This window comes from Strigops habroptila, chromosome 2, assembly GCF_004027225.2.
Source record: "Strigops habroptila isolate Jane chromosome 2, bStrHab1.2.pri, whole genome shotgun sequence".
In the NCBI taxonomy this organism is placed as follows: Eukaryota; Metazoa; Chordata; class Aves; order Psittaciformes; family Psittacidae; genus Strigops; species Strigops habroptila.
In genome coordinates this window covers 105,147,588-105,172,899 of record NC_044278.2, presented here as the reverse complement: position 1 = coordinate 105,172,899, position 25,312 = coordinate 105,147,588, and the positions used below count along the sequence as shown (strand labels likewise).

The following is a 25,312-nucleotide window of genomic DNA, read 5'->3' as shown; positions in this document are numbered from 1 at the left end:
CCAGGGCTAAAACTGGGTTTGTCTGATAAAACCTCATTCATGAGTTGATGGGCTTTAAATGACTACAAAACAAACTTTCTTCTCCTGATTATATACACACAGGTTTATAGCATACATTTCCTTTATATAGAAGTTCTGTACCCAAAATAGCAGCCAATTTGCTAAAACGTTTTTAAGTAACTTGATCAGGCTCCAAATCTAAACCCTACACAGGTAAACATGCTTAAATCGAAATAAACCACCTTTAAATCTACTCAGCTTAATTTGGAAAACTAAGTAACCACTTGATTAAGATTAATGCGTATGTCAAACACATACAAACTGAGCCAAATTATTCCTGCATAGGAATTTTAATTCTGGCATTTCTTAACTTCTGGCTTTTCAAACTAGACAAAGCTGATGCAAAAAGAGAATGCTATTAAAAAAGAAAAGGATGGAATTTCTCCTTCATGTCAAGTACCACAAGCGCACAACTTGCAATCATTAACAGCACAGACCTCCAGCACCCAGTATAAGCTTATAAATAGAGTGCCATTATCCTCTACATGAAGTTACTAAAGAAAGGCAGGACAAGTTTTGCCAGTACATTTAACAGCTATAAACTTACAACAGAAGAATGTAGAGCCTCATGCTTCCTGGGTTCGACTCCAGGTTTTTAAAGAAACTGCATGGTTGTGGCTGTTCTCCTTTTCCTTATGCTCATCATCACCATTGCTCTCCCTGTATTACTCGTACACTCTTCTCTCTACGAACACCATCAACATCCTTGTTATGTCCCTCTACCTACATTCTAATTCCTGTCTCAACTTTTTTTTTTCTTCTATTTCTTTATAAAGCCATCTGTTTCCTGGCCATCCTTACCTGCACACAGCCCATCAGTACACTTTAACTCTTTTATTCTTCAGCATGAGCAGCTTGTTTCCCTTCCCTGGTTCCTAATTTCATAATCCCTGCCTCTCCCTTCTCAACTCCTAAGTCTTAAATAACTGTTCTTTCTGTCCAGACTGTATAAACACTCCAGCAGCACAGAGTTTTGGGAACAGTCTCTCAATTCCAGGTCTCAGTGTCACAACTGCCTACACTGCCAGGAAAATCTTGTCCCATGCAGAAGCATGCTGTTTTCTCAATGGTGGTAGCATATGAACAATATGAATTTAAGGATGTAATATTTCTAGACATCCAAAAGGTGTTATAAACAGGATTCCTCCAATCAGTCACATTTCAGAATTAAAAAAGAAAACTGTCTGCAATGTAGCATTCATTATTAATGCTACATTGAATTCCCTCTTTCGAGAAGATGATGAGGTGATTTCATGAATTTTCATTATTTCTGATTAGTGACATATCACTTATGAGAGATCAAAATGGTCTGCAAAGTTACTCAGTATGTTCTTTTGCCCACTTAAAAATCTCTAAAAACTAATGTGGAAATAAAAAGCATTGATTTTGCTGACCCATGAAGCAAAAAGTGGGATTCCAGACTTCAAGACCAGATGAAGTTCTACTATAATATACTAAAACCACAAGAAACTAATTTGTAGAAAAAAATTTGGTTGGGGAGTGCATGTAGGAAAGGAATCACACCGTGTTCTATATATCACAGTATAATTTAACAACACAGTACTAGGCCTGCAATACTGACATCCTAATATTCATGAATTGTAAGTCTCTAATCCAGTAAATTTAGAAATAACCATTAAAAAAAATAGCAGAGTGAATTAAGTATGAAAATAATCATATTTTAAACGTAATTCTAATATTTCTGTGTTCATTCTGGAGAATTTTTTGAAAGAAAAGTTGTGTTTTCTGTTCTTGGTGTGTTTTCTTTTCCAAAAATTTCCAGGTTTTTCTTGCCAGCTTTCACTGAAACTTCTCCTTCACTTTCCCCCCCAACACTCATATATAGTGGTACTGATCAGGAATCTCAGATACTTACTGCTCTTGCAATTTCCAGATTATTTAGCTGCCAAACTCTAATAAGTCTCTATAGCACCTATAAAAACATTTATTTTAAGTCTTGTAACACAACCACATTTACACCATTTCCATTAAACCCCAAGAAATTTCTGGAAAAAGATGATACCTACCTATCTCTCTCCCTTCTCCACAGGTATAATTCTACAGAACTTCAAATCAATACTCTATTGCTTCTACCAGGTGACAAACATTTCTAACTTTTTTGGTTTATTTTTAAATACAGCAGCTGGCTGTTAACAGCAACTTACTAAAACATTCACCCTGAAATAAATTGCCACCATGGAAAATTTCAGCACCAGTGCAAAATCTGGCAAAAAGTATGTAAAATTGCATCGTTGGTTGATTTAACAGGAAGCTTCAAGCCAAGCAATCACACTACAGGCAGCCCCGTAAATTCCGCAGTTTAGACAGTATTACAATAATCAAGTCACAGAGGAAACCTGAATCTATGAAATTGGTTTAGGAACTTCGCTACACACCTTACAGCTTTAAAGCTGCCAAAAACAAAACCAAAAAGGGCAGTAACCAGCTTTACCCTCTGTAAAAAAGTGCCCCTCATCAAAATCAAAACTGATGTTCATATTCCTAGATGCAGAACAGCAGCACAATTCTAGTCATAAAAATAGGTACACGCTCAACCTCATTCACAAAAACTTACCCAAAATGTGTTTGCAAACAGCAAATGGTGATTTTGATTTTCTAAATGATAAGAAAATGTGCTCAGCATGTTGGCGTTGTTCATTATTGACCATGGAAGGTGGTGCCTGAAAGAAAAAAGGGGGGAAAAAAAAAAAGTTATTTAAGCACTAACACCCAATCCCAATTGTAAATGCATGAGCAATGTCATGAACTTAAAAATATCTGCCTTGTTAAACATCAAAACCTGGCACCTCTTAATAAAATCACCTGCTCTTTCTCAGACATGGCCTCTTATTACCACTGTGTACTTATATCATGCACATAAGTGTCAATATTGAGACATTAGGCAGAGAATGAATAATTCTAAGTATTGTGTTCCTAATCATGCTTCTGGAGACAGATAAAAGATCTAAATTCAACCCAATTCTTTTTCTACTCAAACCAAAAATCTCATTGCACACCACTAAATGCTGCTACACACTCTCACAGTCATGGAAATAAAGCATTATTTTTTCTTTTGTTCTACATTTGTTTTAAAATATTGAATTGTAGAATAAATTCAAGGGATTAAAAAAAATGACTATGCATATGTTCTAAAATAAAGGATTGGCAGTAACGTGCTACCCTCTAGTGTTTAACATTAAAGTTGACATCCTAAAGACAGAGGAATCTAGCTGAAGACAGGTCAGCCCATTTGGGGATGGCTAGGGTGGTTCCCCAGGTGCTTATGCCCATCCTTTTATATACCTGTCCCCTTGCATCATGAGCATCTTGGCTGCTCAGGTAACACCTGCTGCTCCACTACTGCTGAAAGCCAGCTCCATGGTGGTTTCTACCGAAAATCAGCCACAGGTAAAGCATGAAACTATGCAGCAACGTGGATCATTGTGAGGCGGGATATCACCTACAGAGCACAAATGAGAGCTAACTGCCTGCACTACAGCCTCACTTCATTGGGTAATCCCAAGATTCCCTCTGCTGCCCAAAGTAAAAACCCTGCAGAAAACATCAGCTGCTCACAACACCACGTTGCTCTCTACTTTTGCTGCTAATATCCTCTGATTCCTGCTATTTAGGATTTATCTGAGCAAGCACACAGCACAAAATACTCTTATAAGGGATTGATACCATAAGGCAGCATAAGCTGAACTGAGTGCCTCTGAGAAAGGAATATGCAAGCGTAGAATGATCACATACAAGCTGCAGAGCCAGGTCAAGGTGAGAATGTAGGTTATTGAACTTCAGCTGAACTCCAAACTCCAGTCCTGTCCTTAGCAATGTGAGGAGAACACGTGTGCCGTGCATCTTTTGGGTTTGATTTATACCCACTGCTTTGGGAATAAAAGTACAAAGACCTCAGCAAAAAGATCAAGGGTTTTGTAAATAAAATATCAAATCTGATTTAATTCTCTCATCCATGATAAAACACAAGATGACAGAAGATTTAAATATAAGTACATAACACCACAGATTCAAAGTCAATAATCTGAGTAAATGAAGCAAGGGAAAGCAGGCTGCTGATTCTTGGATCAAGAGGGTCCTAATGAACAGCTGTGCTCCTCCTCATATAGCAAACTTCTGACTTCCTGTGTAGATATGATGAATGCCTGTGAGGGGAGCAAATTAAGTAGCAGAGGAAGGTGGCTGCAAACGCACCCAGAATAAATGCTCTGTACCTTCACAAACCTGCTCTGCTCTACAGTCAGTTTGGGGGCAGGGCTCCCCAGGACAGCTCTCACCAGCTCTGTGGGCAACATTACAGTGTTTGCCCGTACACCCTTGTGGGCAGGCAGCAGCTTGCATCAGGTTGTGCACGCACACAGACAGCAGCGTGCCTTCAGCTCACGCCTGTCTTTGTGTGCTGGGAGCAGCGTCTCAAGGGCTAAGTCAGCAGGTTGGAGGCAGATGTATGCAAAGAAAAGTTTTCAGACATTTGGTACATTACTCACTGCTGAACAACTGAGACAGAAGTAAGCTCCATGGCAGTACCTGAGTCCTTCCAGGACACAGAGATTCAGTGAACTCCAACCCAATGCAGAAACCCAAACTTTAATAACTTCTCAAGCAAATGCAAACTTGTGAAGAAGCAGCCTCACCAAATCTGGGCATGCGACACTTCTGAGATAAAGCCTCAGCTCTTCTGCACGCAGCCAGCCATCAACAGGAGTTGTTCCCAACCTCCCCTTGCTTTCTGCAGTCTGAAAGACAGTACTTCTGTGTGGACTCTAGCTACATTCACTGCGACAGAGCTAGCAGCTGTACTGAATGCCAGGAGAGTATTTGGAGCAGGTTATAGAAAACACAGGAATGACCTACACAGCAACAGCTTCACATACACTTCAGTCAGTGCTACCACAAATAAACCAAACAAAAAAGCAGTCCCCACTTTTCCCCCCCCTGTATGGGCAAGCATTTGTGCAAATGCACAGAGAACAAGACTGGGGAAGTGACCACCAAAAAGTACCCCACCAAAGGCAGGTTATTTTCATCTGGATCAGTTCCCCAGCCTGGTTCTCCAGAAGCCAGCACAGAGGGCTGTGCCAGCACTGCATAGGACATAATGGCTGGTGATATGCTGCTTTTCTCAGCACCAACTACCATTTAAAGTGCATTTAACAATGCCAGGGGCATACTCTGAAGTCTCTACAAACACACAGCTTTGGTCAATGAAGTTCCGTGAGAACTAAGAAGCAAGTTTCTTGAGTTATATATCTTGAGTTGAGACCTCACTTGGAGTATTGTGTACAGTTCTGGTGTCCTCAACATAAAAAGGACATGTAACTGTTGGAGCAAGTCCAGAGGAGGGCCATGAAGATGATAAGAGGGCTGGAGCACCTCCCGTATGAAGACAGGCTGAGAAAGTTGAGGCCCTTCAGCCTGGAGAAGAGAAGGCTGCGTGGAGACCTCAAAGCAGCCTTTCAGTACCTGACGGGGGTCTATAAGGATGCTGGGGAGGGACTCTTCCTTCGGGACTGTAGTGGTAGGACAAGGGGTAATGGGTTCAAACTTAAATAGGGGAAGTTTAGATTGGATATAAGGAAGAAGTTCTTTACAGTGAGGGTGGTGAAGCACTGGAATGGGTTGCCCAGGGAGGTTGTGGATGCTCCATCCCTGGCGGTATTCAAGGCCAGGTTGGACAGAGCCTTGGGTGACATGGTTTAGTGTGAGGTGTCCCTACCCATGGCAGGGGGGTTGGAACTAGATGACCTTAAGGTTCTTTCCAACCCTTACTATTCTATGATTCTACAATTCTATGATTTTAGTATCTCTGCTACCAAAAGGATAGATCCCACTGCTTTCCTGCTCTCACCTTCATGGTCCTGTCACCTCCTTTCATTATTCCTTCTATCAAATGGCCACAAAAAAAAAAGGGGGGGGGGGGGGAACAGATTACAAGGGGAATTAACACTCTTTCGTTACTTTAATCTTCAAGAAGTCAGACAAGAGCCAGAGCCAGTGCAACGACAGTGAGAAAAGGAGTGGAGTGACGCTGCCCTTTCAGCAGTACTGACCTTGCAGGTCACAGCTCTGCAGTCTCATGAAGCCTCACTAATTACAGCCACATTAGAAGGAATCCTTTGGGTGTGACAAAGCAAAACATTTTGGAAGTCTGGGGTCATTTATGTTTACGCTCTTAGAGCAAGAGCAGCAAATCATGGCTACCTCATCTTGAACTAATTTTGCATTAACAAAGAATACTTCAGTTTGTCATATAGAGATCGTATCTATTTTCAGTGTTCTGTAATACTTAAGGGTACTTTCAGGGACATCAACAGCAAATCATGGCACTATTAAAAAAAAGAATGAATTAAAATTTTATAGGAAATATCCCCTTATGCTTACAATAACTAGAAAAGAGACCTCTAACTTTATTTAAGTTTTCTACTACTCTGAAGTCTGATTACAGGAGACCTTTGGCACCCTGGAAACGCATATGACACATCATATTCGTGTATTAATTTTAAAAATTACAATAATTTAGTAATACATTACGCACTTAGACCCTCAAAACTGTCCAGAACAGGCAAGTGCAGCAGGTAAGCTTTAAACTATACAGCCACCAGAGGGAGCTTAAAGCTTACAGTCACCTGCATTCCAGTGGTTATCTGGTACACTGGGAGTAAAGTACTGCTAATATAGGGCTTTAAAGGAAAGCCCAGCATAGAATCATAGAATGGTTTGGGTTGGAAGGGACCTTAAAGATCATCTAGTTCCCCTGCCATGCATACACATATTCTGTGTACACTTTTTGCACTTAAAAAAACCCCAACAAATAAATCAGCCCACTCTGAGGAGATAACCTGTCTCAGCTTACATGGGTGTAACAGCAATGTGAATTATTTTGGAAGGACAGGAACTGTTGTGTAAAACTAATTCTAAGTCAGGTTTTGCCCTCCTTGACTATTAGACCAGATACTTTACAAAAAACCCCACATAACTTCCATGCAATTACCTTTTCTTTCCACTATGGAACATGATAAAAAAATCAAAAATGGGTTCAGTTTTCCATCAGGAATAAGCCTCTCCCAATGAGTTCGAGGTCAGCACACCTTCCTTAAAACCTCCTTCTCTTCTTTGTCACCACTATGAGAATTTTAGAAGAAACCGTATCACAGATGAAGCTCCTTCTCTCCTCCCTACTAACAAAACAGGAGGTGCACCAACATTGTAGCAACTGTTTACCCCTGGCAATCTCAGTATTAAGTGGCAATCCACTAATCTGAGAAATGCAGAATCCTTTTGTGCCTGCAACCATCCTTTTGTACTATGGGAAGATAAAGAAAAGCACCTGAAACAGCAGCACCATTTAACTCCATAAGTTTACATACTGCCACTTATATAAACAGTGATATTTCCTCTCCAAAATAAATCATCTTTGTTTCTTCCTTATATAACACAGTTTCCTCATTTCTAACTTTGATTGTCTTTTTCTCTGCTCCTCCCTTGATGGTACACCATCAATTATTCACTGATGCTACAAGAAAGGACAGCACAACTGGGAATGATTAAAAAGGCTAAAAATTTGGCATATGTTACCCAGGCAGAAACTGATTAACACAAACAGATATTACAAAAAAATTAAAATATAAATTCATAGTGATACTCGGAACAGGAAAGAAGTATATATGAGAAATGGTTAGACCAACTGTCATTTGAAAAACACACACAGAGCTAGGAGACACCTGGTGAATGTACATATGGAAAAATTAGGGGTAAAAATAAGGGGCTTGAGGGTTTGGTTTTGTCTTAAATAGAAGTAGTAGTTAAATGCATTTAGAGAATTTGAAGTTACACATACATAATCAGACCAACATGCTTAGTACAAGCATTTTTTACCTCAGTAACATATCTTTAAAAAATATATATGTAGTTATGACTCGTCACAATGGAGAGTGCTAAGCAATGAAGGTAATAGAGCCATGAGAAGGGTAGCAAATGGGCTGCAAACAATCAGATGCTCTGCTCATAAGACTAAAGTTGAAGTCACCATGTATATGTCAATAACAGGCTGAAGAGCTAACAGCACATCCACATCTGAAGTGGTGTCTGCTTTTTTCACTCCTTCCCCTGATTTCTAAAAACACTTTTTGCTTTAAAAAGTAATCAGAAGCATCAAATCCCCCTCCCCCAAGTGATTCTGTTCAGGCAGTTTCATGTTGATCATCACAGACATACAAAATATAACATTTTTTTATTATATAGCAGAAGTGACAATATTTTCTTAATGGTTTTAGATGCCAGAAAATAATACTTATTGGTCACTTGTGGACAGTGACAGTATCTTAAAATTAACAACTTCTAACACTCATGTGACATTATTATTAAATAATAATAATCCAATAATGAATTAGGGTTTTTTATTTAAGTATGATTTAGTCAACAAGTTTACACTGTTATCTCTGCATCATACTTTTATTAAGAAAAATCCTGCCCACGAGGATGTATAAACATAATGAAGGATGGGATAAACAGTGTTCCCATTTGCTTGCAGACAGAGACGTTTGCTAGAGACAGATTCTGATTTTTCAGACTTTTGCTATGGCAAGACAGCACTGAACACAACAGAATTCAGCATCTTTCTACAATCACGCTGGGGAAAATCTGCCTATTAGCAAGTCACAAAGAATAGTTATGCACTCCTCCAGACTTTGCTGCTTAAGAGAACACAGGGAGATTGCACTCGAGTGTTTTCAGCTGACACCCACACTACTCCCACCTACAAAAAAGGTCCCCTATGAACAATACAGTCTAAACACCAGTAGGATTATGGAAAGGCAAACATGCCTACTAAGAGAACTTTCTTGGGTTTAAAAAAAGAAGATCGAATTGCTTGTACCTGCTACTACTAAAGCCAAGAAGGAACTTTCTTGCCAAAGGCAATGTTTATGTCTACAAGCAAAGTACATTACAAAGTTGACAAGGGCAGAAACAAAAATCTGAGGTTTCTACTGAAGTGTGACTCAAAATTCACCACAAACTCTCCAAACCAAGCCTCACCAAATATGTAGGGGAGTCTTGCCTTCCCTGCAGTCAAGAGGTAAAATAAAACTGTTCCAGAACTCTGGTCTGCGGGCTGTTACCGGCTTACGAAAAATCAATTCAACATATCAGTTGTTCTTCAGAATGGTGTCTAGACTGCTGCAGAGAGCCTGGAAGTCTAACAGGGACAAGAATAAGAAACTGAATCTCTATCAATATACAAGGATGAGCACAAACCACCACAGATGGCAATGGCACCATTGGGCCTGGACCTTGCTGACAGCCACCATCAGGCAAAACATGCTCAGAGAAGCAAGAAATAAAGGAAGCCCAGATGGTTTGCCAACATGTCCCAGCAGGCAGGGAAGCCAAGTAACAGTGAGGCATATGCAAAGGAGAAAGATCGTGAGTGAACTTGAGAAGCATGTGCAGGGGAACACCATGTGATGGTGATAACGTAGCTGAGGAGTATGGGAAAAAAATAGGAGAAAGAGGGGAAAAAAAAAAGTAATCAAACGCAAGGGCAAGCAGTAATTTTTAACTAGTGCACATACTACATTTAGGACAGCTAAATATATTACTCTATCCACATAAGCAATTGTTATAGCTGCAGCATACTACTGTATGTACTTCGTACATAAGGTACGAAATTTTAACTCTACTTAGTAGAAGTGCTCTTCTACTAAGATGCTCAAGCCCTAAAAACAGATTTCTGCATCTTAAATAACAAAAAATACCTTAAGAGAATTACTCCGCAGCAAATTCTGCTATATAGGTGAGTTATACAAAAGAATCAGATTCTCAGAATAAGGAGGTTCCAAGTTTGAACTCTACCAAAGTCATGTCAAGCAACATGCCCCAAGACCACATTTCCCTGACTTCTGTGGAAGTCACTGGTTTCCACTGCAGTTTTACCAGTAGCACTTTTCAAGTGTTTTCAGTAAGTTTTTTTCCTACAGTATATCACAGCACGTTCAATAACTGTCACTTGCCTTATGAAAATAGCTAATCAAAGAGATCAAATACAGGGGTCAGACAGAGACAACTGAGTGATTAGCCACACTTTTGTTCTCAGCTATTCACTCTACTTCTCTAGCAGATGCTGATACCTAACAATGCAAGGATCCACTCATGAAGCAGATGCCAAGAGCCAACAATTCAGGCTGCACAAAGATGCTCAGCTCTGCAGCATTCAGCAACTGCTTCACAAGTGGATCATTCCTGCCTTGGGCACCAGGCCAGAAGGCAATTTAGACAACTGGTATTGATAGAAGCTTCTGCGATCCAATTCAGATCTGTCGTTACATGACTGCCAGAGCCTTGAGTAATAGCTAAGTTACTACAGAAAACCTAGCTGAACAACTTCAACTATGTACCCATTGCTTCCTCTGCACTTGCTTTTCAAATAATCATTTAAGTTAGAGCAGTAACTCATCTTCCAACTTAAAAGACACTCGAAGAGCATTTTCGAAGATCCATAAGAAAGATGCAGTAGACGGCATCCGACCAGACCTGCAGTAGAGACAACATGGTGGAGATGTAAGTCTTCCTGAACAAAAACTTATCTTAAAAAAATTCTTTCACAAAAGTAATGATGATTTGAATTATTTAAACCCCAGAGTGCCCAGTATTTTTCAGTATATATTTGGAACAAATGCGTGACTACTGGAGGAATTGCCTCCTACACATCTACTCACTCACATCTTGCTTTCATGCAGAGACTTAACAATGAGGGGAAAAAAAGACTTTGTTTTTTCTTATTATCAGATTTTGCTTTGTATTTTGGAGCTGAAGTACTTTATTTAGTCTTTTGCAAGTAAACCAGGAGATAAATCGTGCTCTGTGGTAACATCTATTCTCAGCTCTGAAATGGTCTTATATAAGATTGTATCTATATACACACATGTATATATACATCTATATATCTACACACACATTAATTGACTAGGGAGGCAGAGTAAATCATTACCATCAATACATTTTCTGAAGTAAGACTTCCAAGATAAACAACAAAAACCATCGAGATTTTATTTCTCCACTAACAATTTGACCCTCAAATATAGACTGGTACAGCTTCTCCACTGACATTACCACTCATTTATATGTACAATACACTTTGTGTTCACTGTACACATACAGACACATGATTCGTGGCAACCAGTCTGCAGAGGACTGGTTCATGTCTGCTTCTCAGCATCAAAACAGGTACCCAAGACCTGCTGCTTGAGGAAAAGCGGGTAGAACTTGAAAAGCAAAAGGGAGGAAGAAGAAGTGGAGTCTTTGTTCAAGGAAGCAGGATCATAGAGAAGCAAGAAAGAATAGAGGATGATGAAGGCATAGCCCTCAGGTAGCTGTAGTAGGAGATTGACAAAGAGATGTCCATAGCTGGTCTATGCACCTATGTGAGCTGTTCATCCACTATCAGCTCTGACTGTTCAGTCTCCTCACGATTCATTTAAGACTTTCTCTTTTGTGACTACAGTGCATATTGCTCAACATGAAAATCCACAAATTCAACTAAACTAACAGTACATTGACTCATGCCATTTACAAATGCTTTTCTGGAAGCATTAGGTGAACAGGATCAGCCCAGACTCCATCCACCCCACAAAGGACTGTTCGAACAGAATTTGGAAAAATAACTGAATTCTGTGTATCCCAAGAGCTACAAGTCAAACTTGACAGTGCTGGACCAAACTCACAAAGGCCCATATGAAGTAATCACAAAATCAGCACACAGAATTATCTCAGAACTTACATACACCACAATCAGAATCTGGTTTTCTTTTTAAATCTTAATGCTTTCTTTGTAATTTCTGGGTCAAGAAAAGATTTCAAATTGGTTTCAAGAAAATTCAGTGTAAAGTTAAACAGTCTTACACTTCTGTAAGTTTAGACAATGAAAACCAGGATACCGCAATTAACAGCAATGAACACAAAATGCTTTAGAAAAATAATTTGTGTGCTTCATACTCATTTGTTATCGTTTCCTCTGTAACTGCAGTTAGGACATCAGTTTAAGCACACTGACAACAGATAAATCTGAGAATTGTCCTATAATTTACCTTATGGTAGTCTTCTGGCTGTGGACAGCCAGAAGATGAATGCTGACAAAAGGTTACAGTTCAGATCCTTAAATTATACGTTATTTATTTCCTAATCTCCACATTCACTGTTCTAATGCTTCAAAGCACAAGCAAGGTCTGACCCATTGCCTGGCTGGTGGCAATGGGCAAATCCATGCAGAGTCCCTTGAAGCCAGTAAGATCCTACAAAGCAACAGAAAGTCAACCCATGTTGACCAGAGAAAGCTCAGTCAAGACAGAACAACTGAACTCAATATGGAAGAGAGGGATAAAGATAAGAGAAACATCATAACTACACAGAACAGTTGCGGAAAACCTCATTGTTCCAAATATTTTTAAACCATTTAATGTTAACAAATAAAATCAGCATGTTTTGACTTCAGCAGGAATGACATATCACTCTTCAGTTGCATAGGAACCCTAAAAGGATCTGCATCCTGTTACTAAAGGATACAAAAAGCCATAAAGTGCCCTTACTGCAACTGCACTCACACTAGCCTCAAGTCCTGCCCTCCTGCTTCCTTCTTCTGACTGTCTCCTGGGCCTGAACTTGAGCTCCTCATCCTGCAGCAAGGAGAAGGATTGGTGGAAATGCACCAAACTGTTCCCTCAGCTCCCACCACCTACAGGTGCTTCTCTTTTTCCTCTGTAAGCAGGCATGGAAGATACATGGGTCCTAAGTCTGTAGAGGGTGAGAAGGAGATTTCTGATTCTCAGCATCAACACACACCACAGCCTCCACTGCAGAGTGGATCATCCCCCATGACAGGCCCTGGTTCCCCAGCAAAAGACAGAACTCTAGCCCATCCACAGCCTTTGAAATCTTAATTGCAACTTGATCATAAGATTCAGGTAGTTCATCTCTGCAGCTATAAGACATGGCTTAACAAAAAAAGCCAGGATTGTGACAGTGAATTTCAAGACAAAGTTTTAAGTAAAGAACCATTGTGATCCCTCTTCTACTAGACAGCAGATCATAATAATCCTGGTAATGGCAATACTCATTTTCTAAAGTTCACAAGTTTGGATGGACATGATATATAACCTATTTTCAGGCTCACTGTACATCAAATATGGTCAGCAATTGCTCTCCTCCAACAAGAGAAACTTTAATATTATCTGTTTGTGAAGAAGTGTCTTACAGTGCCTATTTTTTTCTTGATGTCCAATTTAAAAATATACTTGCTGAAAGAGCAGCTATAACCAACCCCCCATTGTTGCAAGGGTGGAATTATTTTTACTCACATGTAGCCTTCTACAGTAAGCATGTCACATAGATAACAAGACATCACATGGGTAATCCCCAATGTGCCTCACGCACATGCCCAACACAGAAGTCATCACTCCATGACAGATTTAAACTGATGCATTTTATTTTCTGAAAGTTTAGGCTTTGTCTGTTATCGCAAAAGTGTTTCCTCTCACCAAACTGAGAAAGGCAGGCACACAGGGCAGCCAGCTTCTCTGCCAACATCCAGGTTTCAGCACCTCCTCCACCATCAACCTTGCTAAAATTTCAGAACTATTTTGTCCCATCATAGTTGTTTAGGAGGAGTCGATTAAAAGCAAGATAAGGGAGTCTTTAGACTTTTCAAAGTTTATCCAACTTTGATAAGGAAAACTTCTTTGGCTTAGTGTACTTTCAAAATGGCATGGCCTAAACCACATTTATTAATGGCTTTTAACTGGTAGGCATTAATGAAAACTTACAGGAAGACACGAGTAAAATACATGCAAAACAATACCTGAATCATGTAAGCAAACAGAAATGTAGCTCCAGAGACATGAAATCAAAGTTTAGTAAAAATAGAGCAACAGATTAGAGGCCAGTGGAGGAAGCTCATCACCTAAGCCAGCCTGGAGGATAAGGAAGCCAAGAGAAATTGTGAAACTGAAAATTATTTTGTGAAGTGAATAACTTCTTTCACTCAAAACCCGGAAAAATTTTGGCCTTTCCTGAATACACGTGGAAAAAGCTCCTTTCCCTAACATTTTACTCATTACTGGGAATGGCAAAAATGTATTTAGAATTGTACATACTCGAGACAGTAGGATGTCATTTACTTTCACCTTGTTTCACTACTTTATTCTGTTCTTACAGATACAGCCTGAACCAGGTTACCAAAGAAGTCACATATGTCTGTGTTCATCCTCAAATGTACAGAGGAGCTGACACGCGATACGTATTTTGAGAAATCCTCTTCCAAGAAGCTTTTTTTTTTTAATGAAGACTTTTTTTATTCCACGTACACACATTTTGGGGTTGTATTTAGAAGTGGTAATTTTAAGACTCCCTTAAAGTTAAGTGCCTGAGTTCAGTCTAAGAATCCCACATAAATTATCTAAGTCTTAAGTTCTGAACAGCCACAGGGCTCCACATACTTACTGAAAAATGACTGCGAAGAAATGCGGTCACAATTATATATTTTATTCTCAGCACTGTTAGAGGGAATGTTATTGTAACATGAACAGGAGAACAGCTCCAGAAACAATACTGCCATTTCTCTTGATATCACAATTTAATATTTATATATTTCCCACTAAACAATTCATTATCCTGAAGCTACCCAACATCTGTTCTTAATCCCACTTTAAAAAGCCTCGCAAAATAAAGGCTTTGCAGCTAAGCCTCCCTAGTTCTCTCACGGCAAAACACGTTTGGTTTTTGGGTTGGGCTTTTGCTGTTGTTGTTGTTGACAGGTAAGGAGAGCACTATTCATGTTTTCTTCACCAGGGAGGCGTGTATGTGTTTTGTAAACCTATTTGCACATTTCCTCAATAACAATGCAAGATGTACCCATCTGAGAAGCTATCAAAAGATCATGGTTGAAAGAAAAGTCAAATAGCAGCATTATTAGCAGAGGAAACAGTAGAAATCAGTGACTGAAGAGATGATAAAGCTAAACTAAATGTGAACAGTTAAGACTTTAATAAAAAACCCAAAACCAAAACCACAACAAAACAGAACACGACCAGTGCAGAAAACACCCAAAGCTCTGTTTGCACATAAGATCAGTGAAGTTTAAAGTAATGCCTTTCAGCCACTGTTTTAACAACACACAAATTCAGCTTTAAGGCATCTAATATCAAACCAGCATCTGCAGCTGCAAAGGGGAATATACATTTCCCCCTCTCTCTCTGCCAGGGCTGCAGTCCCGTTGCAACTGAGACACAAATCCCATCTCCCATTTGAGCATCTCCAGTTCCTATATACACATCTATACAGAGAGATGCTGTGGAGGAGTCCTCATGAAATCTACCAGTGACAAAGGTGCAAAATGTAGCTTTAAGATGAGGGGTGTAACTTAAGAGGAAACTTAACAGAGTTGTAAGGTGAAACCCACAGCAGGCAGGCAGGGTCTGCCAGTGACAACAATGGCTGGGTAAAGTCATGGCAAGACAACTGAGGAACTGACTTATGGGCTCATGTGGTGCCAAGACCACTGACACAAGCCCAAACTGTGGTAGAACAAGTTTTGGGAAGTTCATTGCAAAACCTTGAGGACCATCTATTTGCAGAGCCAGATAAAATCAGCAAAAAGAGAAGAGCCTTCACTGTGTGCCCAAGGCAGAGAAATTACACACGTAGATCCTGGTCCAGAGAGGATGATACTTGCCCCCACACCACCAGCATGGGAACCTTCCTCCTGTCCCCAGCCAAGCGGTATGGAGGTTTGACTTCTGTCACATACCATGTGACAGAAAAGTGGCAGTTCTGCAGTAACCCATCAACAAATGCTTAATTGAGCCAGCGTGGTTTGTGTTTGTACAATTGTTTCTGCTGTTTGTTAGCTTTGATACTGCCTGCACATCATCACTAATGCCATGATTAATAATAGTTGGAATACTGTTTTATAATAATAAAGGATGGTATAACTCAATGATGGTTGTCATCCAATTGCACCATTGATCTCTGTACAAACTGATGCCTACATCCAGAGCCACGGATGCCCGGTGGCACAGGCCAATGCACCAGCCTCTGCAGTACACCCAGCTACTGGATTTTCAGACTCTTGTGTTAATGAAGCTGCAACCTGGGTTTTGAATTCCACAAACTGCCTCTGCCCACCTTCGCTCCAATACAGCCTTAACATCATCCTACAGCAACACCCTCAAAACACCAGCACTCTAAGCATTACTGTCCTCTCTTACCAGGAAAACAGAATACTTCACTGAAGTACACAAAAAGACAACTATCATGTTAACTTTTCTGCAGCTCTTCCCATCAACAGCTTTCAAAACACATTTATGAAGGATGCTGGTATTCTTTTCCTTTCTTACAACAGGACCCTAAGTCTAAGTTGAGATAGATCCTATCACTAAGTTGATATTAGTGACCAGGGGCTGCCTCTCCAGAGCTCCAAGGCTGTGGCTCTTGGAGAGGCAATGCAGTGATGGATAGTTTCTTCCTCTCCTTCCAACCATGTTAATTTCTCTCCACTCCTAGACACACATTATTACCTCATGATAGCTTTGGCAACAGGCAGGTCCTTCCATTAGCTAGTCCAGCTCACTAAACTAGCAGACAATCAATTCAGTAAAAAGACAAGTAATATTTTTCCTCAGCCACTCACTATTAGGCTGTCTTAGGCTTCTATGAAAACATAGCCTATATCCATGTCACGCTTACAAGCCTGGGAATCCAGATGTGCTTCACTCTGGCCAAGCCTTTTGAAATCCCAGGGACATCTGTCATAAACAGTAAAACACAGCAAAACACCTTTCTGCACTTTTGTTTCATGGCCACAAATTACTTCAAGAAAGCCTTCAGGAGACAATGGCATAAGGCGTATTTTCAACACTACTACAGCTGTGCCTCCACCATTTCCACAGCTTGCACATAACACAGCTCTACTACATGATGGTAAATACTGACATTCATAATTTCAGCACAAACCATGATATATCTTTAGCCTTTATTCACATTCACTTTTATAGTTCTGTAGATTTTCAATCTGGTAGGTATCACTAAACAAGCTTACCTGACTTCTAGAGCAACAAAAGCAATAAAATGTTCATTCACTTGCTCCTATACTAATCCAAATTACTTTAAGTGTATTTTCCATTAAAAATCCAAAGAAACAAACAAACAAAAAAAACCCCAACAGTTTTGACCTGAGGACAAAGAGACTTCTATTTGCTACTTCCTAAGTTGTTTAACAGCATAATTTGACCAAAGTTTCTTTTAGGAACATAGGCAAGCCTTTTCACCTCAGTCAAGGTAGCAAAATTGTTTATAATGTAACACAGTGAAAAGTACCTGAATTAAAAAACCTTTTCTCCCTGCATCCATTTCCCAACCCAGTTCACTATGCAGCTACTCACGTTGGTGTGCTACTACTCTATGTGCTGGCAGAGCCAAAGGCAGCACTATACAGCTGCCACTCATCATTAAATCTCAGAAGCAGGAAAATTTTTGGGAGGCAGGGAGGGAGAAGAAGAGGGACCATTTAAAATGTATACTTCTGCCAGTTTTCCTCTATTTCTTAAAATCCCTATTTGAACAACTACACCCTATTCAACAAGATGTTTAGGCAGACTTTAAACGGACGAAGAACTGAAGATTCGTATCAATGTCCCCTACAGCTCAGATCTGGCACCCTCCCTTCTACGACACCCCTCCCAGCATGTATGTGGTTTTATGCCACCCATACACCCCACTATGCATCAATATTGCTCCAAATGTTACCGCATTCCATCTACCAGGTCATTGCCCCAGCACTGGCACCAGTTCCACTTTGGTTTGTTCTGGGGAAGCTGAGGAAAGCAGGAAAGAAGATAGGTATGAAGAATACCATTTTCCCCTGGAAAAACGGAAAAGGACATGGTCGTCAAAATCCAGAATTCCACCCCTACACCAAACCACGACACAGAAGTGGAGATCTTACATATATCTAATCCAAACAGACTTTTTATTACCAAAACAATGCCAGAAATTGACGAAAAGGAGCATTTTACTTAGCTGCTTGTAACAGCATCAGCTCAACTTAATAATCAGGAGGATTTATTCTACCCCTCCATAGGGAAAGCTGCTAATTAACTAATGAACACAGATTAGCATAACAACGATAAGACTCTTAGGAAGCAGGTTAAAGGGAAGACAGCAGTAGGTAGTGCCAGAAGAATTATCCAGATGGAGTTACAGACTAATGAAGCTCCCCAGCAGACAAATCTAGCAGCAGACACACAGTATTTTCATTGACGACTCTGAACAAAACATAGAAATATGCCAACGAAACAGTGATATGTTAAATGAGTGTGAAACATCATCCTGATTAAAAAAGATGAATATTCCCTCTATGAAACAGCCAGGGGAAACAAGCCCTAAGCATGAAGAATCCCATTTCATCAGATGCTATGTTTGCTTTTCAAAGATACCAGAATCTCTATCAATCTTCACAATCCTATTCCCAACTCCTCACCCTTAGTACAGTGTTCTCTGGGTATGCTCCATGCACATTTGTTCTCAGCTCCCAGGTAAAAGTTTCATTAGCATACTACACACTGCACATACTTATCTCCCAAGCTATAACCTGAACCATGTGCCTGTAAAATGCACCAGCCACACCAGTTCTTAAGCAAAAGGAGGAAAAACTGTACATACACATGATGGACTTAGTTACTTAGTACCACTCCAGAAAGTGATGTCAATGACTTGGGCATAGGCCTCTGAAAACATCACCTTGCTGGTCTGAAGTAATAAAGAAAATCACAGTGTTAAGTACTCTTAGGAAAAGAACACAGAATACCACCAAAAATTTACAACCATCTAAAATCCTCAAGTACCCACATCATAAAAGAATGCAGTTCTGGTCAGCCCATCTCAAAAATGGTATCATGAAAAGCTGAAAAGCTACAGAGGAATACAGGGATTATCAGATATGTGGGGAATCTCCCACACAAAAAATTGACAAGAGCCTTCAGTTTAACTAATGGATGACTGAAGGATGCAGTATCATAGCAGAAAAATCAGAACAATGATCAGGCATTTCTTATAATTCAATACGGAATTCAATTATCAAACAGCAGGCTTCTCTCAAAGAACATAATGTGGTTTTTTTCCAAAATCACCTGTGAAACTCAGTACTATAAGACAAATATAATATAAAAACTAAGAAAATAAAAAATATAAATGCATTCCAGAAACAACTGGACACATTCATGGAAGAAAAGTCAATCAACAATTATTAAACACAATGACGCTACCTTGAGCTCTTGAAATTGCTAATTTGAATAAGTGTACACTAGTGAAAGGATTATTTTTCAGGCCCTTTCTCTAAATCAGCAGTTAGAGACCATCACTGGAAACAGAACTCAGCTGGGCAGACGTTTGGTCTAATCCAAAGCCATAATATAGCACACAGCTTGTTTTGCTGGGTAATGACTTGGAGGACTGCAACAAATCTTCTCAGCATTGGAATGATTCATTTGTCTGATTTCTTCCAACAGCTAACCTGCCATAACAAACCAGAGCTAGTCCATCTCTCTCTTTCACCCTTACTATTAGTCATGCTTCACAGGCTGAAAAACTGTCCCCCAACACAGATGGCAATGAGAAACTGAACTTCCTCATGGAAGGAGGACTGTCATGGCCCTGAAGTCCAAGAAAGACAGGTCAAAAAAAGCCAACCATACAAACTGTTGGGGTATATGACGTAAACAATTTGGTCTTGGAAGTTAGGGATATTAACGTGCTCCCTTACGCTCTTATTCTATAAGCTTATTTCAACATCTAAGGGGTTTGCACGACCATTGTCAGACTACCCTGAAACCTCCCCCAGAGGAGCAGGAGAAGCCACAAACCAAGTAGTACCCCGAGAAGAAGCCAGCACCACTCCCCAAACAGACCACAGTTTACAAACTTTAAAAAAAAGGAATTTGGTCAAATGTTCTTGAATCTGTTAATGCTACCCAGCCCCATACCACACAGAATAGTTTAGGATGACAGGGCCCCCGGACCTTGCTTCGTTCAACCCCACCATCATCTAAAAGGGAACTTGTTTCAAAGTTAGATCAGGCTCTTCAGGGCCTTGTTCAGTCAAGTGTTAAAGACCTCCAAAGCTGGGAGATCCTACAGCCTCTCCAGGCAGCCTGCTCCACTGCCTTCACCAAACACACTTTCTTCTTTTTTTTTGCCCTCTCTCCAGCTGGAATTTCCCTTTCTGAAACTTGTAACTTCTTGTCTTTTCACTGTACACCTCTAAGAAAATTGTACAAGTAAATTGTACAGTGAAGGTATATGACACACTTGAGCCAACCTCACAGCTCACCACTACTAACAGCAGTAGATGAGCCCTGTACGTGTCCAACAATCTAATTTCAGGCGCCCCCTCCTGTGCTAGCTCTGCAACCTAAATGGCTGCACAGATAGCCAATTTGTCTTGCTAACCTGACAGAAATCCATTCCCTTCTTTAATTCCTACGTCATCTCAGCAATATTAATATGTTCAGCAAGGGGTCACAAGGGAGAAAGTGGAGCTGTAGGTAGGAACAGAGCACCCCTTTTTGGAGGGGACAGGAGGATAAGCTATAACCTGTGAATTTACATTTAGGTGTTACAGAACATCATCTGCTATAAAATTTCAACCTGCTTTAATATCCTCTAAGCAATAACTGAACAGTCTTACTCATGCTTCCTACTTCATCCTCTCATCTATGGGATGACATTTACATTTCTTTCCTTAATAATGCAACCTATGTCTTCTCTGATGCATGAAGACAGCTATTAAGATAGTACTTAACTAATACTAATTATATTCATCATTAATTAGCACCTGAGCTACACAGAACATAATACATAGAAACCCTATATATTTGGTTGGGGGATGCCATGCCAGTTGGAAACGAGGGAGCGGTAAATTCATTTGACTCATACAGATGCTGGTGTATGGTCTTCACCAAGCCAAAGTCACAGAGATCAAAGGTGTACATCAGCCTGTGGCACTGAAACGCCACACGCCATTTTATCATCTAAGTTACAATGCACCATGGGGACCTTACTTCAAGTAAACACCATTTAGCTTTGTTGGAGAGGAATCAAGTACCCAAAAAGCACATACTTCTTTCATATAGGAAATGCTCTTAAACACACCAGAGAAAACTATCACAGGACCAGCATTCAAAGTCGTATGTGGCAGCTAATGACAACTCAAGTTTCATCTTTTATAACAATTCAACTTACCGCAAATTTCAATCATTTCCCAAACTAAGCTTTTTGAACGTGAGCTACATAAAACCTGTTTAAAGGTGTTATTGGTAACAAAGGAAAAGCATTTGTATATAGCTGCACAGGAGCTTGATAAGAGAACAGATTGACTCTTCCAGTTTTCATACACTGCACACTGTGGTTTGTAAAGTCCATAAAGATCAGCAATTTATGAGATCGGAGTTAGCATATTCTTATCTGACATATAAAAAGCAGTTTTCCAAAGGAAAATTTAACTAACCCAAAGCAACAGGGGGGGGAAGGGGTGGGTGGGGGGAAGAAAAAGATAAAAGAAAAAAAAAGAAAAAAGAATAAAACTTTTTCAAATATATAGAGAGCTCACAGTAATCCATACTTACCCTAAAAGAACACATTCAGGATTTTTATTAGCATGTCTGAATTCCTCTAGCCCATTATTCTCCCCAAGGCTCAGTATGTCAGTTTGAAATCAAGACAAGTATCATGTAAAGCACCACCACTCCCTGCTCCATCCTCAGGCACACTGCACCACCTTTGATGCCTTTCCAGCCATCTGTGTTTTGCAAGAACTGCTACTGTCTCAGGTGCCACAGATCTGCCACGAGAAAACCTCCCCGAACCCCTCCACAACTCCCTGCCCAGTTGGAACCTGCTGCCACCTATTGTCAGACCATTCACAGCTCTGCCCTCAGCCATCACCTCAGGTATGGCTCCACTTCAAGGTGTCAGGCTCTACCCAGGACCTCCATTACTAGCACAACCCTCCCCCAAGTCCTCAGATTTTAACACAAATACCTTTCCAAGTGATCCCACCGGCTCACTTCATCAGTTCACACCTCCAAACTGCCACGCACAGTTACTTCCTGCCCTCAGCCCCAAGGATACCTTTTACCAGGTTTTACCAAACAGTGTAAATTAAATTAAGATCATCACTGTTCAGGTTCTACCATAGTTGCTAGTGAGAAAGAACAGGAGCAGTGCACATAACCCGTTCAGTCTCTGTGGTCTCACATCCGCCTTTGTAAAGCACCCAGTAAGCTGCACTCCTCCTCTCCTCCATCACTCCAAAGACTTCATGATTTTTGAGAAGGAACACAGAGCAATAACCCTAAACAGTTCTCACAGCTCTTCTACAGCCAGCCCAACTAAAAGCCCAATTCTGGGTCTTTAGCCTTAGGGATAGCTTTACTAAATATCTGTTTCCTCCACAAGAGCCATCTAACAAATTCCTGTCAGTTCAGTGTTGTCCATGAAATTTCCAAGACCAGCTGTGGAAAAGAGAAAAGAAGAACAAGAAAAAGCTAATGATTGCAGCAAGTCAGTTTTCATCCTGTCAGAGACTAGAGGGAGAGAGGAAGCTAGGAATTCAACAAGGATTCCAAAAACCACATGCCTGCAGACCCAAGACATATTTTTACCAGCAAGTTTAGCACCTAGTCTTCAACAGAAGCACAAATGTTATCGTAAGAGGCTCGCATCTTTTCATTGTATTAACATTTTTATTTAACTCCACATTAAGTTGCTTTTTCCTGCCTATGCTAGCAAGGATATGCTAGGGAGATGATGCCAACACAAGCAGCACAGCTACAAAACTCTGGAGATGCCACCTCACGTGCTATCAGTTTGATAGCAAAAACTACCTAACCGCCAGCTTCCTTCCACACACGTGTTGTGTCTCATAATAATACTCATTACATATTTCCCCTGTGCAGTCAAACACCGCTGGTAATTTCAGCAACTGCATTATTTTTAAAACTGAAATACACAGACATTACAAGAAGGTGCAATAATGTACGCAGTTACGTTTTGCCAAGGCATGCATGAACCAAAGGCAGCTCAAAGCTTAAAACACATCACTGTTCACATACTTTGAGAAGCTTTTTTCTAAAAGGGTTAGTGCTTGTTGCTAAGCTATCCAACTTTACTTTCCCATTTGGAAACACAGTCAGTGGTTTTCAGGCTTTGACTTCACAAGGAGCAACCCGCATGTATTTTGATGAGAACACTCATGAGCAGAGCTCATCACCTGTCCCTTCAGTCACGCTGCTTCAGCCAGACATCAAATACAATCATCCAGGCTCTTGCCACTGATCAATTATCGATACCAGCCAAACCTTCCTACTGGTTGCCTGTTTCTTCTGAAATCCCTTTGATGTCAGCAATTTACAAACTTTATTTCTGTTGGAATCACAATTTGGCAAGATAAATTTTGTGGGGAAGGCTTTCATCTAAACGTTTTTAGAAGATCTAAACGTCTTACAAATAATACCTATAAACGACATAGCCCGATATATAGCTTTTCATGCAAACAACTTTTACAAGGATGCGTTACTAGGATGTTTTAACACCAATGGTCACTACAGGCATTCAGCTCCATCCCATTTCTGGCTCTTTGCCGCATTGACTTTCTTTTCCACGCAGCCATGGAAAGCCGCACAGAGCACATTTACAGTGGCACGGACAGTTAACTGCTAATGAACAGACCAGGACGCGAAGTGCCACTATCCGCTTCGAGGCGGCAGCACCGTGAGCTCCGGCCGCCCCGCGCCGCTCCGCTGAAAGGAAAACTCTGGAAGCGAGCGGCGCTGGGCCCGCGCTGGGCGGCACGGCTGAGGTGGCCTCCGCGCTGCCGCCGGTGCCCCGCTGCCCGCGCCGGGACCGCGCAGCGGGCAGGACCCCCCTCCGCCCTGCCGCCACCGCGGGAAGCGCCCCGGGGCCCGGCCGCCGTGCCGGGAGAGTTGCTCACAGGCAACTTCGGTGAGGGTCTGCCGCGGCAGACAATGGCGGTGCGGGGGTTCGGGGCATGTGGGGACGGGACACCCCGTCGGGGCGGAAAGCGCGGGCAGCCGGCAGCCTGCCCGGGGCGGGGGCAGCGCGGGCGGCACATGGAGGACCGGCGCGGCGTGCGCGGCGGGGGCCGGCCGCGGCTGCGAGGCGATAGGGACGAGCCGGCACGGCGGAGGGGAGTCCGGCCAGGAAGCGGGAGGAGGCGGGGAGGGGGCAGCGGAGGCACCGAGCCCCAGCGGGCTGCGCCCGAGCCCCGCGCCTGAGGGGCGAGGGCGGCGGGAGGCTCCGCGGGCGGCGGGATCGGAGGCGGGGAAGGGAGCGGGGGCTGGCGCGGGCGGTCCGGGCGCGGCGCGCGCCGCCTCACCATGAGCACTTTGGCCGCGTTCTCCAGCTGGGCGATCACCTCGGGGGCCCCCCCCGCCGCCGCCGCCATCATGGTCTCTCTTCAATGACGCGCCATGCGCTGCATTCTGGGACGAGGCGGCCGCGCAGCCAATCCCGGGCGCGGCCCGGCCCGGCTCGGCCCGGGCGCGGAGGCGAAGCGGCGGCGGCGGCGGCGCAGCGTGTCCGCCGGCCGCCAGCCAGGGAGCCGCTGCGCTGCCGGAGACGGCCCCCACCCTGCGCGCCGCGCACCTTCCTCCTCCCGCCCGCCACCCGCCCGCACCGCCTCCGGGGCGGGCCCGGCGCACGCGGCGGGACCTGCGGAGACCTGGGGCGGGGCCGGGCGCCGCCCGCCGCCGGTTCGAGGCCGCCGCACCTGCCGGGGCCCGCGGCTGCTCCCGCCCCGAGTGCCGCCGGAGGTGCTGCGAGGCCTCCCGGGCCGGGCTGGATCAGGGCTGAGGAGGCAGCGGCGGGAGGGCAGGGCGGGACCCGGGCGGGAGCCTTGTTCGGGGGCCGCCCGGTTCGGTCGTGTTTCCGAGGGCGGGGCGGAGAACTCGGGCGTTAGCGAGACCGCGGGCGCCAGCTGCTTAGAGGTGCTGGCGGGTTGTCAGCGGGGTTAGTGTTTAAATACAGTTTAGAAAGTGGTGGGGAGTGGAGAAGTTGGCCAGCGTCTTTACGAATGGAACTGCCAAGGCTTAAAACTGATCTGAAATGCATTTTTCTCCATGTAACTCCATCTGGGGGTCACTTCACGGTACTGGATGTGAGTTACAAGACA

At 42.3% G+C, this 25,312-nt stretch overlaps 1 protein-coding gene across 2 annotated transcripts in view; it reads right to left on the bottom strand.

Annotated features, from left to right (window-relative positions):
* XPO4 (exportin 4) overlaps positions 1-24,738 on the bottom strand; it is a 79,548-nt gene extending 54,810 nt beyond the window's left edge. Inside the window, exons 1-2 of one of the 2 annotated variants that reach the window (XM_030475797.1) lie at positions 24,518-24,738; positions 2,636-2,741 (exon numbers count right to left, since the gene is read on the bottom strand). In XM_030475797.1, the coding sequence (XP_030331657.1) occupies positions 2,636-2,741; positions 24,518-24,589 (178 nt within the window). In that variant the 5' untranslated portion in view covers positions 24,590-24,738. The remainder of the gene's footprint in view (positions 1-2,635; positions 2,742-24,517) is intronic. The other variant, XM_030475796.1, reaches the window with a different exon arrangement.
* Between the last annotated feature and the right edge of the window lie 574 nt (positions 24,739-25,312).